The 12,440-nt window shown below is 54.7% G+C and overlaps 1 protein-coding gene across 4 annotated transcripts in view; it reads right to left on the reverse strand.

Annotated features, from left to right (window-relative positions):
- NUP98 (nucleoporin 98 and 96 precursor) overlaps positions 1 to 12,440 on the reverse strand; it is a 44,151-nt gene that overhangs the window by 18,920 nt on the left and 12,791 nt on the right. For all 4 annotated transcript variants that reach the window (XM_080338991.1, XM_080338989.1, XM_080338990.1 and 1 more), the window contains 9 exons: positions 12,097 to 12,237; positions 10,138 to 10,271; positions 7,232 to 7,419; positions 6,200 to 6,316; positions 4,792 to 5,096; positions 2,738 to 2,851; positions 1,123 to 1,261; positions 684 to 861; positions 197 to 361 (listed from right to left, as the gene is read on the reverse strand). In XM_080338991.1, the coding sequence (XP_080195117.1) occupies positions 197 to 361; positions 684 to 861; positions 1,123 to 1,261; positions 2,738 to 2,851; positions 4,792 to 5,096; positions 6,200 to 6,316; positions 7,232 to 7,419; positions 10,138 to 10,271; positions 12,097 to 12,237 (1,481 nt within the window). The remainder of the gene's footprint in view (positions 1 to 196; positions 362 to 683; positions 862 to 1,122; positions 1,262 to 2,737; positions 2,852 to 4,791; positions 5,097 to 6,199; positions 6,317 to 7,231; positions 7,420 to 10,137; positions 10,272 to 12,096; positions 12,238 to 12,440) is intronic.

Below are 12,440 nucleotides of genomic sequence, written 5' to 3' on the forward strand. Positions count from 1 at the left end.
GCCCACAGCCCTCAGTGTCAAGGGTCTCGAAGCACACGCAGACCCTTCCAAGTCACAGGAGCCAGGCAGTCCTGCGCGCTCGCCGTGGCTTCCGCTGCTTTCCCGGCCACCGGTCACTTCACCAGCCCCTCCCCAGGCACCAGCCACTCGGCACGTTTGGGTTTAAACCCCCTCTTAGTCACCGGCCTCCTTCTACCTGAGCCGGGGGCGTGGGTTTGCCGTCCAGGGCCATCTGCTGGTGCGGCGCGAGCCCCGGGGGAGCCACCGGCGCCGTTTTTAACTTCTTGGCGTCCACTTTTAAAGGATGCTCTTCCTCCTCCTCGTCCGAATCCTGCAAGCCGTACTTGGAGAAGTGCGCCACCTGCACAACAGGAAGGGAACACCTGTCAGAGCGGGAAGAGATCACAGGCGTCTGTTCCGGAAAGGCCTGCACAAGGAGCTGCCAGCGCTGTCCACCAGCAGCAGCGACACCCGGAATAAACGCAGCTATTTCCAGAGCAAAACCACCCGCTCCATGCATGTCTTTAACCTTTCAAAGCAGCTTTCACCAACCTGGTGAGGACAGTTTAGCTTGAGACAGAAGTTTAGCAAAGTTTGTGAATTATAAGCTCTCGGGAGATTCTAATTTGACATTACTCCCAATACTCTTGTAAGTCAGTTCACCACCAGAACCAAACCTTTACCTTAAACACCCAGGATCCGGTCTCGGGGCGATACTCCTTGAAGCGAGCGCCCTGCTTGCGGGAGACGGACTCCAGCCTGCCCTCGTAGTTCATCTCTGCCAGCCGCTCGGGGCTCTTGATCAGGCAGCGAGAGGTTTTGTCCGTAGGCCACACTCCGTCCAAGGTCACTTCGGCTCGCCTGGTAAACGCAGAAGCGGGAGAGAGCACGGGCTGTGAGGCCAAGCGGCTAAGGCTGCACACAGAGCTGAGAACTGAACGGGGGCCTCCAACCAGCACTTCTTGCTCAGGAACTTGCACATATCTGGTAACTGTACAACACTGCGACCTGAGCACACACCTCACATTCACATTTCGTGTTAGCTGCCTGCAAACCCAGCTCGCTGTCCCCTCCATAACACCCGTTCTCACCAGGCACGGTCCCCACACACTGCAACATTACCTGTTCAGACCTTCCCCAATAGGCGGTTTTCTTTCATCGTCAGGGTAAACAATAACTTCTTTTCTACGGATATGAACGATCTCGTCCAGATTTAAGTTAGTCAGATTTACTTCTCCTTCAAAGTAAATTGAGCCGTAACCTGCAACACAAACCAAAACATCACGACTTGTCCATGAAAAATCACATGCCAGAAAACCCACGTTCCTGCTACACTGCTGCTTCCCCACCTTCCCACGAGCTTCGTCCTGGCTCCAGAACAGGGGACAAGTGACAACTCCTCCCTCGTGTGAGAACATCGACAATGTGTTGGCAATTTTTCTAACAGCCCCTTCTTTTGCACACAAAGCTTTTAGTTATCGCTGGGCTGTTCATATTGCCAACACAAATACTCAGGGTACCCTCAGCTTCACAGCATATTTAGGAAAAGCATTTTAGAAAATGGTATACATCCTAAGATTTATTTTTTTAAAAATAAAAGAAGAATAGAGTTTGGGCTGAAGCCTTTCCCTATAGCTCAGGCAGCTCCAGTGCAGGTAGCAACGGGGATAGAAGTGACAAGATGTTTTACACCAATGCTCCAACATTTAGGGACAGCAAGTGTCTTAAAAGAATCCCAGAATGTGAGGGGCTGAAGGGCCCTGGAAAGCTCATCCAGTGCAATCCCCCCATGGAGCAGGAACACCCAGATGAGGTTACACAGGAAGGTGTCCAGGCGGGTTGGAATGTCTGCACAGAAGGAGACTCCACAACCCCCTGGGCAGCCTGGGCCAGGCTCTGACACCCTCACCCCAACAAGTTGCTTCTCCTCTTTCAGTGGAACCTCCTGTGTTCCAGTTTGCACCCATTGCCCCTTGTCCTGTCCCTGGTTGTCACCAGCAGAGCCTGGCTCCATCCTCCTGACACTGCCCCTTTCCATATTGATCCCATGAATAAGTCCCCCCTCAGCGTCCTCTTGTCCAGCTCCAGAGCCCCAGCTCCCTCAGCCTTTCCTCACACGGGAGATGCTCCACTCCCTGCAGCATCTTGGTGGCTGCGCTGGACTCTCTGCAGCAGTTCCCTGTCCTGCTGGAACTGAGGGGCCACAACTGGACACAAGATTCCAGGTGTGGTCTCCCCAGGGCAGAGCAGAGGGGCAGGAGAACCTCTCTGACCTACTGACCACCCCCTTCTAACCCACCCCAGGTACCATTGGCTTCCTGGCCACAAGGGCCCCGTGCTGGCTCACGGCCACCCTGGTGTCCACTAGGACAGCTACAAGTAAAAGCTACGAGTGCTTTTGTTCTTTTCGTATTCAAGCTTCTCAAGTCATCCCACAACACAGCTGGTTGGCGCTGCCAGCGTGATGATCCCGAGTTGTTCCCAACAGCAGGGCTCTGTTTATAACCCTGCTGAGGGCAGAGGACGCAGATGAGCCTCCAGCTTAAAGGAGATGCCCCATCCCTGGAGACACCCCAGGCCAGGCTGGACGGGGCTCTGAGCACCCTGAGCTGCTGACGATGTCCCTGCTCATGGCAGGGGGGACTGGGGAGGCCCCTTCAACCCAACCCCCCCTGCAACTCTGTGATTTAAAGTGGTTGGTTAACCGTACGCAAGCAGAAAAGCCACCTGCGCTCACCTTTGCGGCCGATGGTGAAGTCTGTCACAATACATTCGTTTCTGTCGTTGGTGAATCGAGCCAGCTCCTCCATGGACGGGATGGTGTAATAACCAGCTCTCGTCAGAACGATCCCTGCAACACAAACGTCGTTGAGAACAGGGCGGACAGCAAGTTCCCAACTTCACCGCTTCACAAGTTTCATTCCAGTTCTCTACAACAACAGGGCCCAAACACAGAATCAGCGCAACAGCGCAAGCAGAGAAACTGGAACACCCGATTTCCACGTCTATCGTCACACACTCAGGACAACAGCTACACCAGGCTCTCTAATAGGTCATTCCCCAACTTACACTGGACCTCGGGGTTGTTCCTGCCCAGATTCAAGACCCTACGCTTTCCCTTGTTGTATTTCATTAAATTTTTCTCTGCCCACGTCACCCGCTCGTTTCCGTAGATGCCGGGTATTCCCTGAAAGGCCGAACTGATCTTTCCCTCCTCACCTTCTCCAGATGACTTGAGTTAAAAACCAACCAACCTACCACAGCCCCATCTCTTCACCAGCTACAGTCTCACTTCAGGGAACGTTACTCAAGAACTCTTACGATCTTTTCATGCTTCTAGATCTTGTTCGGTTTCACTGAACCTCAGGACTGGAATTGAGAACACTGAAAACAGGAGCACGATGGGTCTGGAGAGACACAACCATGTCCTGTGCTCCATCCCCTTACCAGCAAACTACAACACAGTTTGGGGGTTGATAACTACCCAGTGTTACACTTCTACCTCTCAGAATGGACTGGGTTGGAAAAGACCTCAGAGATCATCCAGTCCAACCCTTGGTCCAACTCCAGTCCATTGACCAGATCATGGCAGTAAGTGCCATGGCCAATCTCAGTTTCAAAACCTCCAGGGCCAGTGAGTCCAGCACCTCCCTGGGCAGCCATTCCAATGCCTGACCACTCTCTCTGCACAGAATTGCTTTCTAATCTCCAGCCTCAATTTCCCCTGGCAGAGTTGAAGCCCATGGCCCCTTGTCCTATTGCTGATGCCTGGGAGAAGAGCCCAATCCCCCCCTGGCTAGAACTGCCCTTCAGGTAGTTCTAGAGAGTGCTGAGCTCAGCTCTGAGCCTCCTCTTCTCCAGACTGAACAAGCCCAGCTCCCTCAGCCTCTCCCCATAGGGCTTGTGCTCAAGTCCCTTCCCCAGTCTTGTTGCTCTTCTCTGGACCCTCCAGCACTTCAATCTCTTTCCTGAGCTGAGGGGCCCAGAACTGAACACAACACTCCAGGGGTGGCCTCCCCAATGCAGAGCACAGGGGAAGCATCACTGCCCTTGTCCTGCTGACCACGCTGGTTTGGATACAGGACAGGACACCATTGGCCTTCTTGGCCACCTGGGCACACTGTTGGCTCATGTTGAGCTTCCTGTCCATTAGTCCCCCAGGTCCCTTTCTGCCTGGCTGCTCTGCAGCCACTCTGTGCCCAGCCTGGAGCTGCAGGGGGTTGTTGTGGCCAAAGTGCAGCACCCGGCACTTGGCCTTGCTGAACTTCATCCCATCGGAATGGGCCCATTTTTCCAGTCTCTCCAGATCCCTCTGCAGAGCCTCCTGCCCTCCAGCAGCTCCACACTCCCTCCCAGCTTGGTGCCATCAGCAAATTTGCTGATGATGGTCTCAATCCCCTCATCTAAATCATCAATAAAGATGTTCAACAGGACTGGACCCAGCACTGACCCCTGGGGACACCACCAGTGACCGGCCGCCCGCTGGATGCGGCCCCATTCCTGAAGGAGATAACTCAGCCTGCTGCTGCAGAACCATTGCAGACCGGGTCTTCCTCCCTCTCGCACATCCCGCTACCTCAGTCTAATCCAACATTGAGCGAGGAAATTTAACAGCTCATTGGCTCAGCAAAAGAAATACCTGCACTAGGTAAGAGACTGAAAAGCAAGATCTGGATTCTGAAGGGAAAAAAGGAGGAAAAGAGAAAAAGCCGAGGGTGTAAAGCAGCCCAAGAGAACTCGGAGCGCACAGGAGGCGCCGTCGGGAGCTGTGTGCATGCTGCCCGGCCTGACCTGCGGGATGCGGGTGATGCGGGGGCTCGGGCTCCTCCTCGCGCTCGTCCTGGAGGGAATCGTCGTGGAACGAGGCATCCTCGCTGCTGCCCTCCAGCCCGTTGCGCAGGGCCGCCCGCATGTTCAGAGCCACGATGGTGTCGTCCACGCTGTTCTGGTGCTTGTGCGCGGCGTTCTCGGGGGTCTGCGGGATGGGCTTGGCGATGGGGTTGGTGTAGAACCTCGTCACCTCGTGGTGATCCTCCTCCTCCTCTCGCTCGCCGTCTGCTCTGTGGTTTTCGTCGGGAGGCACCGACAGAAAGAACCTGAAGAAATGAAGAATAACATGGAATTATTGAGTCCTAAGGGACTTTCATCAACATGAGAATTCTGATGTTTTTTCATATAAAGAGCAGACCGGACCAGAACAAACTGCCAAATCAGCAGTTATTCCCTTCCCTGTGCCTTTGTCAAACCAGCTCTGCTGTTTTCCATCTAACCTGGGGCTCCCACTGCCAAAAAGCTGGTGGCCAGCCCAGCAGAGGGCAACATGATGGTCAGAGGACTAGAGCACGTGCCCTGTGAGCGGAGCTAATGGGTCACTCAGTCTGGAGGAAAGGATTGCGGGGGCTGCAGTCACAGCACTGAACACAAAGCTCAGGCTCTGCACGGACAGACACGGCAGGAGGAGGAGAAACCGTCACGTTAAGGCAGGGGAATGGCTGAGGACGTCAACGCTGGAGCAGCGACCCAGAGGGGCTGGGGACCCCTGTCCATGGGGCTCTGAGGGTCCCCAGGCCAGCGCCCACAGCAGCTGTGGGCCGAGGGCTCGGACAAGCACCGTCTCCGCTCCCACCAGCGGCTCTTAGGGCAAAGAGCTTCAAACAAAAAGAAAACATTGAGCTGGTCAGGAACTTTTCCAGCCTCTAAAGAAAAAGAAAACCCAGAAGTTTATCTGCAATATGGTCGCAGATTTTGAGAGGAAGTAGATGTTCAGGTTTTTGTGGGGAACAGAGAGCCTTGGAAAATCCTCATTTTACCACATAGAAAACACATTGTTATGATGATGCTGAGACATTTGGGTCAGCAGAGCTCCCTGCAGTTCCCCGCTCCTGAGGACCAAGGGAAGGAAAGGTTCACCCCTCCGGTTGGGTCCATCGCTCCCTAGTTCCTCACCCCAGGAATGAGGAGAGACACCCATAGGGTACGTCATTCCCCCCAACTCCCGATTCCAGATGGAATGAGTCAGTGTGTGACCACACAGGAAGCACACAGGGCTCGTTTAAGAGGAAATTAACCTCCCAATGGGTCAACTCGCTTCCAACAAACACCTAAAAAGACACCTCTGAATAATAACAACAATGTAGAGACAGGCAGAACCAGTTTGCGTTTCGCTAAGGTTAAACACCATCCCGATGAAGCAACGCACCGGTCGCCGTTCTCCGGGTACTCGGAGGGAGAAGCCAGGTCCTCGTTGTCACGGCTGACGGGCGAGAAGAGGTTGCTGCTGTTCAGATTCTTCAGAACCAGTTTCTTGATGCTCTTCCTAGAAAGAAAAACAAACACAGAGGAACGTGGATACATTCACTGCATAAGTATGTATTTTATGGTTAATTCCTGCGTTCAGGAACCAGCTCAGACCGGTTCCCACACTCAAGATGTGAAACCTCCAGTAATACCCCTGCAGCAGCTGAGCTACTTTTTGGAATTTCATTCCCGGCTTCGGTTCATAAGTGTAAAAAGCACAAATAATGGAAAGCTTCAAACACCAAGTTCAGCACCCACGGTATCATCTGTTTGGTTTTAACTGGTCATTTGGTGCTTTTCACTACAACAGCAGGTAACTGCACACCCTGCTCTCTCTGTGGAGAGTGCACAGGTGGTTCAGGACACATGAAAGGTCACCCAAGTCACAAATGCTTTTAAAAGGCCCGTGTTGAGATGGGCTGTCAATGACTGATGCCAAGGCCCCCCAGGCCCCTTCTCAGTGTGACTGCCCTGATGCTCCTGAAGGCTGAAACCAAAGTGTTCTTGAGGGCGGATCCACAGCATCACTGTTCATCTCTCACAGAAACAGAACCGTATGTGGAACGGAACCAGCTCCACGCTGTGAAAATGTCCAAAATCTGCCTTGGGCCTGGGTGAGTTAGCAAAGCTGCTGATGCTTCCGCTCCAGAGGCGGGACGCACCGCAAGCTCTCCTTGTAATGATTGCTAATTAACTGCAGAGCAGCTTTGCCTCAGACTCGGGATGACCTCATTTTACACCTTGTTTGGCCTTCACAGCTTAACCCGAACATTTTAATCTCCTCCACAGAAAATATTTCCATTCCAATGTCATGTAAAATTTGTTATTGTGACTAATATTGAGGCACAAAACAGCCACAGAATTCAGGACTTCACTGAACCCGATCAGAAGACTCTCGCTCCACCTCCCCACTTCAAGAGGAAAAAGGACTAACTTTGGCATGAAGGCGCCGTTGGCCAGGGATGGTTCGTCATCGTCGAGGCCATCGAAGAGCTGAGACTTAGCGGACCCGGCCGACTGCAGAGCTTTCGGCCGCACTCTGGTCGCTGGACGCGGAGTCAGTTTGTAGTGGGTGGGTGTCGTCAGGGCCTTCTGAGCCGCAGGGTTCGTTGGCTTCAGCCTCTGAAACAAAACGGTGGAGAATTGGTGTTTTCATCCATTTACGGTGCGGTTTGTGGCCAGGGAGAGGACATGCTGCTGCTCAGGTATCCGCTCGAGGACTGTGAGCAAATAAGTAACGGGGGAAGCAATAAACAAAAAGAGACAAAAAGCTGGTTGACAACAGCTAATGGAAACAAGGGTCTGTGCTCCAGGCTGGGACAGGAGCCGCGTGTGCCCAGGGGTACTGGGGACACCAGAACCACAGAGTGTCCTGAGCTGGAGGGACCCACAGGATCACCGGTTCCAGCTGGTGTCCCCGCACAGGACACCCCGCAGGTCACCCCACGTGTCTGACGACGGTGTCCAGTCTCTTGTTGAACACTGTCAGGTTGGGCCGTGACACCTCCCTGGGAGCCTGTTCAGTGTCCAGCACCTCTGGGGAAGAACCTTTTCCCCATGTCCCACTGCCCCCCTGGCACATCTGCTGCCGCTCCCTGGGCTCTGTCCCTGTCCCAGAGCAGAGCTCACCCTGCCCCTCCTGCTCCTGCTGAGGAACCTGCAGCCCATGAGCTCTGCCCTCAGGCTGCTCTGCTCCAGCTGAGCAAACCCAGGGACTGCAGCCGCTGCTCACGCAGCTTCCCCTCCAAACCTTCACCAGCTCCATGGCCTCTGCACCCTCTCCAGCAGCTTTATCTCTGTCCCCCCAGCCCTGCACACAGTGAATGATGCAGGTGAGGCCGCCCCAGGCAGAGCAGAGCGGGACAATCCCCTCCCTGCCGGCTGGCTGTGCTGGGTGCACCAGGACACAGGTCCCTCTTGGTGCCAGGGACACCGTTGGCTCAACCAGCGTGAGGTGCCCACAACATCCTCTGGCACTGCAGCACAGCTCTCCAGCCTGTGTGCCTGGGTGACAGCTGCTGGCAGTGAGAGACACGCAGAGTCCCCAAAGCTCATGTGGACGGTAGGGCAGCAAGCTGCAAGATGGTCTGGCCTACGTGCAGGAGGTCCTGGGTGCTGTCAGAGAGCTTGTGCTGGTGCTGAGGGATCCATGAGCACAGGGTGCCCACAAAATGCATGTCTGAGTGCTGCATCTATGTGCTGCACACTGGACTCACCTGCTCTGTGGGGCAGCAAGATGCTCAATGCCTGGGCAGGGCTATGGGACGGGCAGAGGGGCCATGTTAACACTGTGGGGATCCACAAACGTGCAGGTGCATCCAGAGAGCACGAGCATGCGTGCGTTCAGCAGGAACTGCAACCTCATCAGCACAGAGCACAGCGTGATGGAGCGGCTGAGGGACTGGGGGTTCAGCTGGAGAACAGGAGCTGAGGGGAGACCTTCTGATCTCTGAACTGCCTGAAAGGAGCTTGGAGCCAGGGGGGTCGGGCTCTGCTCCCCAGGAACAAGCGCCAGGAGCAGAGGAAACGGCCTCAAGTTGCGCCAGGGGAGGTTGAGGTTGGATGTGGGAACAATTTCTTCCCCAAAGGGCTGTGGGGCATTGGAACAGGCTGCCCAGGGCAGTGCTGGAGTCACCAGCCCTGGAGGGCTGGACAGACAGACAGGAGGTTCTCAGGACATGGGGCAGGGACAGGGATGGGGAACAGTTGGACTCCATGATCTGGAGAGGCCTAGAGCACTTTTCTTACGAACAGAGAGAGAGCTGGGGCTGCTGAGCTGGAGAAGAGAAGCTGAGAGGGATGTGATCAATGATCAATATGTCAGGGTGGGTGTCAGAGGATGGACCAGACTCTGCTCAGTGGTGCCCAACACCAGGGTGAGAGGCAACGGGCACAGACTGAAACACAGGAGGCTCCATGTGAACATGAGCAGAACCGTGTGTGCTGGGAGGTGCCGGAGCCGGGCCCAGGCTGCCCAGAGCGGGTGTGGAGTCTCCTGCTCTGAGACATTCAAACCCCTGGGATCCTGCATGATCTGCCCTGTGACCCCGCGCGATCTGCTCTGGGGACCCTGCGGTAGCGGGTTGGACTGGGGATCTACAGAGGACACAACCCAACCAGCCTGTGGTTCTGTGACTCCAAGCAGAATGATTCTGTGATGCTAAGGGGACACGGCTGCACACGCTCATGTGTTAGGGCAGCGCTGGCAGTCACACAGGAGCTGCTGAAGGCAGCGCGGTGGCTGTGGCTGCGCAGGCGGCTGTGCCAGCGCCCTCACTGTCATGTCAGGGATACACACTCGGCTGCAGGACTGAGGCAGGAAAGCACCGGGCAGGCGCAGGAGCCGGTACAGAGCTCGTGTCTGCGGCAACGTGCCGCGATCCAGCGCTGGGCACGAGCCACCTCAGCCCCTGCAACCTGCCCAGAGGCAGCAGCTGTTCGGAACCTTCACACACAGCCCGAAAAGCGTTTGTTTTGTTGTCTTTTAAAACAAACCACCAGCGGCTGGTTTGTCAGAGACTGTCGGAAGAGACGTCACAAGCAAAGCTCAAGCTAAGCACTAAAAATAGCTCAAGAGCAGGCAATTACGTGTCCTTATTCTCAGTCAGCAGCCGTGTGCACAAGAGCTGCAGTCACGGCTCTGGTGCGGGCAAGAGCAATGAATGAACCCCAGGACAAGCAGTTTGTGTCCTGGAGAGCAGGAGAAGCCGCTGCACAAGGACGGGCACACAGCAGCTTGTTTGGCTGCTCACTGCATGCTTAAGTGAAGGGAGCCAGCCCAAAATAAGAAGTCATCTCAAATCCTACCCACAAAATGGGTCTAGTTGTAGGTGCACTTACCTCCTCTTTCTTCTTTGGGTCTGACATGGGGTTTCTGAAGAGCGGGGAGTCTCCGAAGGGCGAGTACGTCAGGCTGTTGAGGTGCTGCTGCAGCACGGCCTGCTGGGCCGCCGACGCGTTCGGGTCCGTCAGCGCTACAACAACAACATGGCTTTGTAGTTGTAACCGTTTCACTAGCAGAACCGAGGCGGGCAGAAAAAACACCCTTCTAAACACAGGAACTCGCATTTCTACAGCAGCTCTGGCGTCCTTTCCCTCCCTCGGCCACCGTTTCTGCAGCACCCTGAAGGGAAAGTTCACATCCTCTTCCTTCGGTAGAATTTGCAACCACGTTCAGTAAGTTTATCTGTGAAAGCTGAGGGCACCCAGAGCCACACACCGGTACAATAAGCCTGGCCTGTCAAAACCTGTATTTAACTAATACTTTTGGCTTCTGAAACATCTTCCAAGGAGAATAAACAAACACAAAACCAACCCAAACTACCAAAATCTGTGATTTGAAGTTTTTATATTCTTGCTACCACAATCAAACTTACAGGTCGAGTCCTCCCTACAACAAACCTCTCTGTCTTTTATCACCTAATTTTAATTCCCAATAAAATACTACATGTTGACATAATGAAGCGGTCTAATGCCAGGAGAGCGGGCTGAAACTGTGCGTTCCCGAAGCAGAACAACACTGCTCTGAGGTACAAGAGGGAGCCGTGGGAGAGCCAGAGCCCACGGCTCCTCCCCACAGCACCAGCTGCTTTAACCGGGTAGAATTTAACCAGCGAGACCCCTCCTGCGCTGCCCACAGACGTTGCTATTTGGGTTATCTGCAGAGTTTAGCTACATCAAGGAGGTCACCCCATTTGTCCAGCCCACCCAGGTGCACCTGGATGGCAGCACAACCCTCACCTGAATCAAACCCCCTGCTCTTCCCTTTGCCACCCGGACACTTACAGGAGCCCCCCTGACTGAGTTCCCATTGGGTTTGGTTTTCTTAAGCCCAGCCCTGCAAGCCCAGGGGATGTCCCCGTTTCCTTCCCAGACCCCCCGTGTCAGTCCCCACCTCCCCGCGGTGCTTTTTGTGCGGCAGCTTTGCTTGCTCAGCCCCGCGGTGCCTCTGGAACCACCGATCCCTCAACACCCACCAGCTCTGTCAGCCCATCACCCCCCAGCGTCATGTGCCATGTGTGTCACCATTCTCCTGAAACCACCGTCTCAGGAGCCCGAGCATCACTTTTGTCCTTCACTTCAGGTGCTTAGATCCTCCAAACACAGTGAATGCTGCTGGGAACGATGCACATTCTAACGTGCCCGAATCTAAAGGCCATTTATTTCACCAGTGGCACAGCACACCCACTAATGAAGCCCCTGCAGCTCTGCCTGGAGTTACTGAACAGCTAACACCACATTTCCCTATGTTTTCTCCATAAGCACCTACTGTTGCTGCCCCAAATTCCACGATGGGAAACACATTAGTCATCTTGAAGATAAAGTTCTAATGTAGCTGCAATTAGCAGCAACGTTAAGCAACTTCAAATTACTTTAAAAAAACACCTATAATTTGCACTAAAAGTCAACACCGTGGTCTGCACTGCTACTGCAAACAGAATCGGCCTCAAATCGACACTGGAATACTTCCATCCCTCCAAAGCAGTTGGGTGGGATGTGCTCTCACGCCCAGGCCCACCTGACACACGAGGGCAGCGGCGGTTAAGCCGGGTTTAGCGCACACTCACCCACAGCAGGCTGGGGGGCTCCGAAGCCCAGCATAGCCGTTGTTTAGCGCACACTCACCCACAGCAGGCTGGGGGGCTCCGAAGCCCAGCGTAGCCGTCATTTAGCGCACACTCACCCACAGCAGGCTGGGGGGCTCCGAAGCCCAGCGTAGCCGTTGTTTAGCGCACACTCACCCACAGCAGGCTGGGGGGCTCCGAAGCCCAGCGTAGCCGTTGTTTAGCGCACACTCACCCACAGCAGGCTGGGGGGCTCCGAAGCCCAGCGTAGCCGTCGACGTGTTGAAGCCCGGTGCGCCGAACGCCCCCGTTCCCAGCGTCCCGCCGAGCTTGGTCTGCGTGTTCCCGAACAGCGAGGTCTGTCCTGCGCCCAGAGCTGCGGCACGAGATGCCCCGTTCACTACAGCGCTTCAAGCCAATTTATCCCACATCAACAACTAAACGATTTATTATTAAACTGCAGAAAACATTTGACAGTGCCCACAAATGCTACAGACGCTCGTGTGATCAGATCAGAACCTTCAAATGCAGAGGATGCCTCCGGTTTTCTGAGCCATTAACACCACTGTAAGCAGTGTC

The sequence above is a fragment of the Nesoenas mayeri genome (genome assembly GCF_963082525.1).
Source record: "Nesoenas mayeri genome assembly, chromosome: 1".
NCBI classification, from domain to species: Eukaryota; Metazoa; Chordata; class Aves; order Columbiformes; family Columbidae; genus Nesoenas; species Nesoenas mayeri.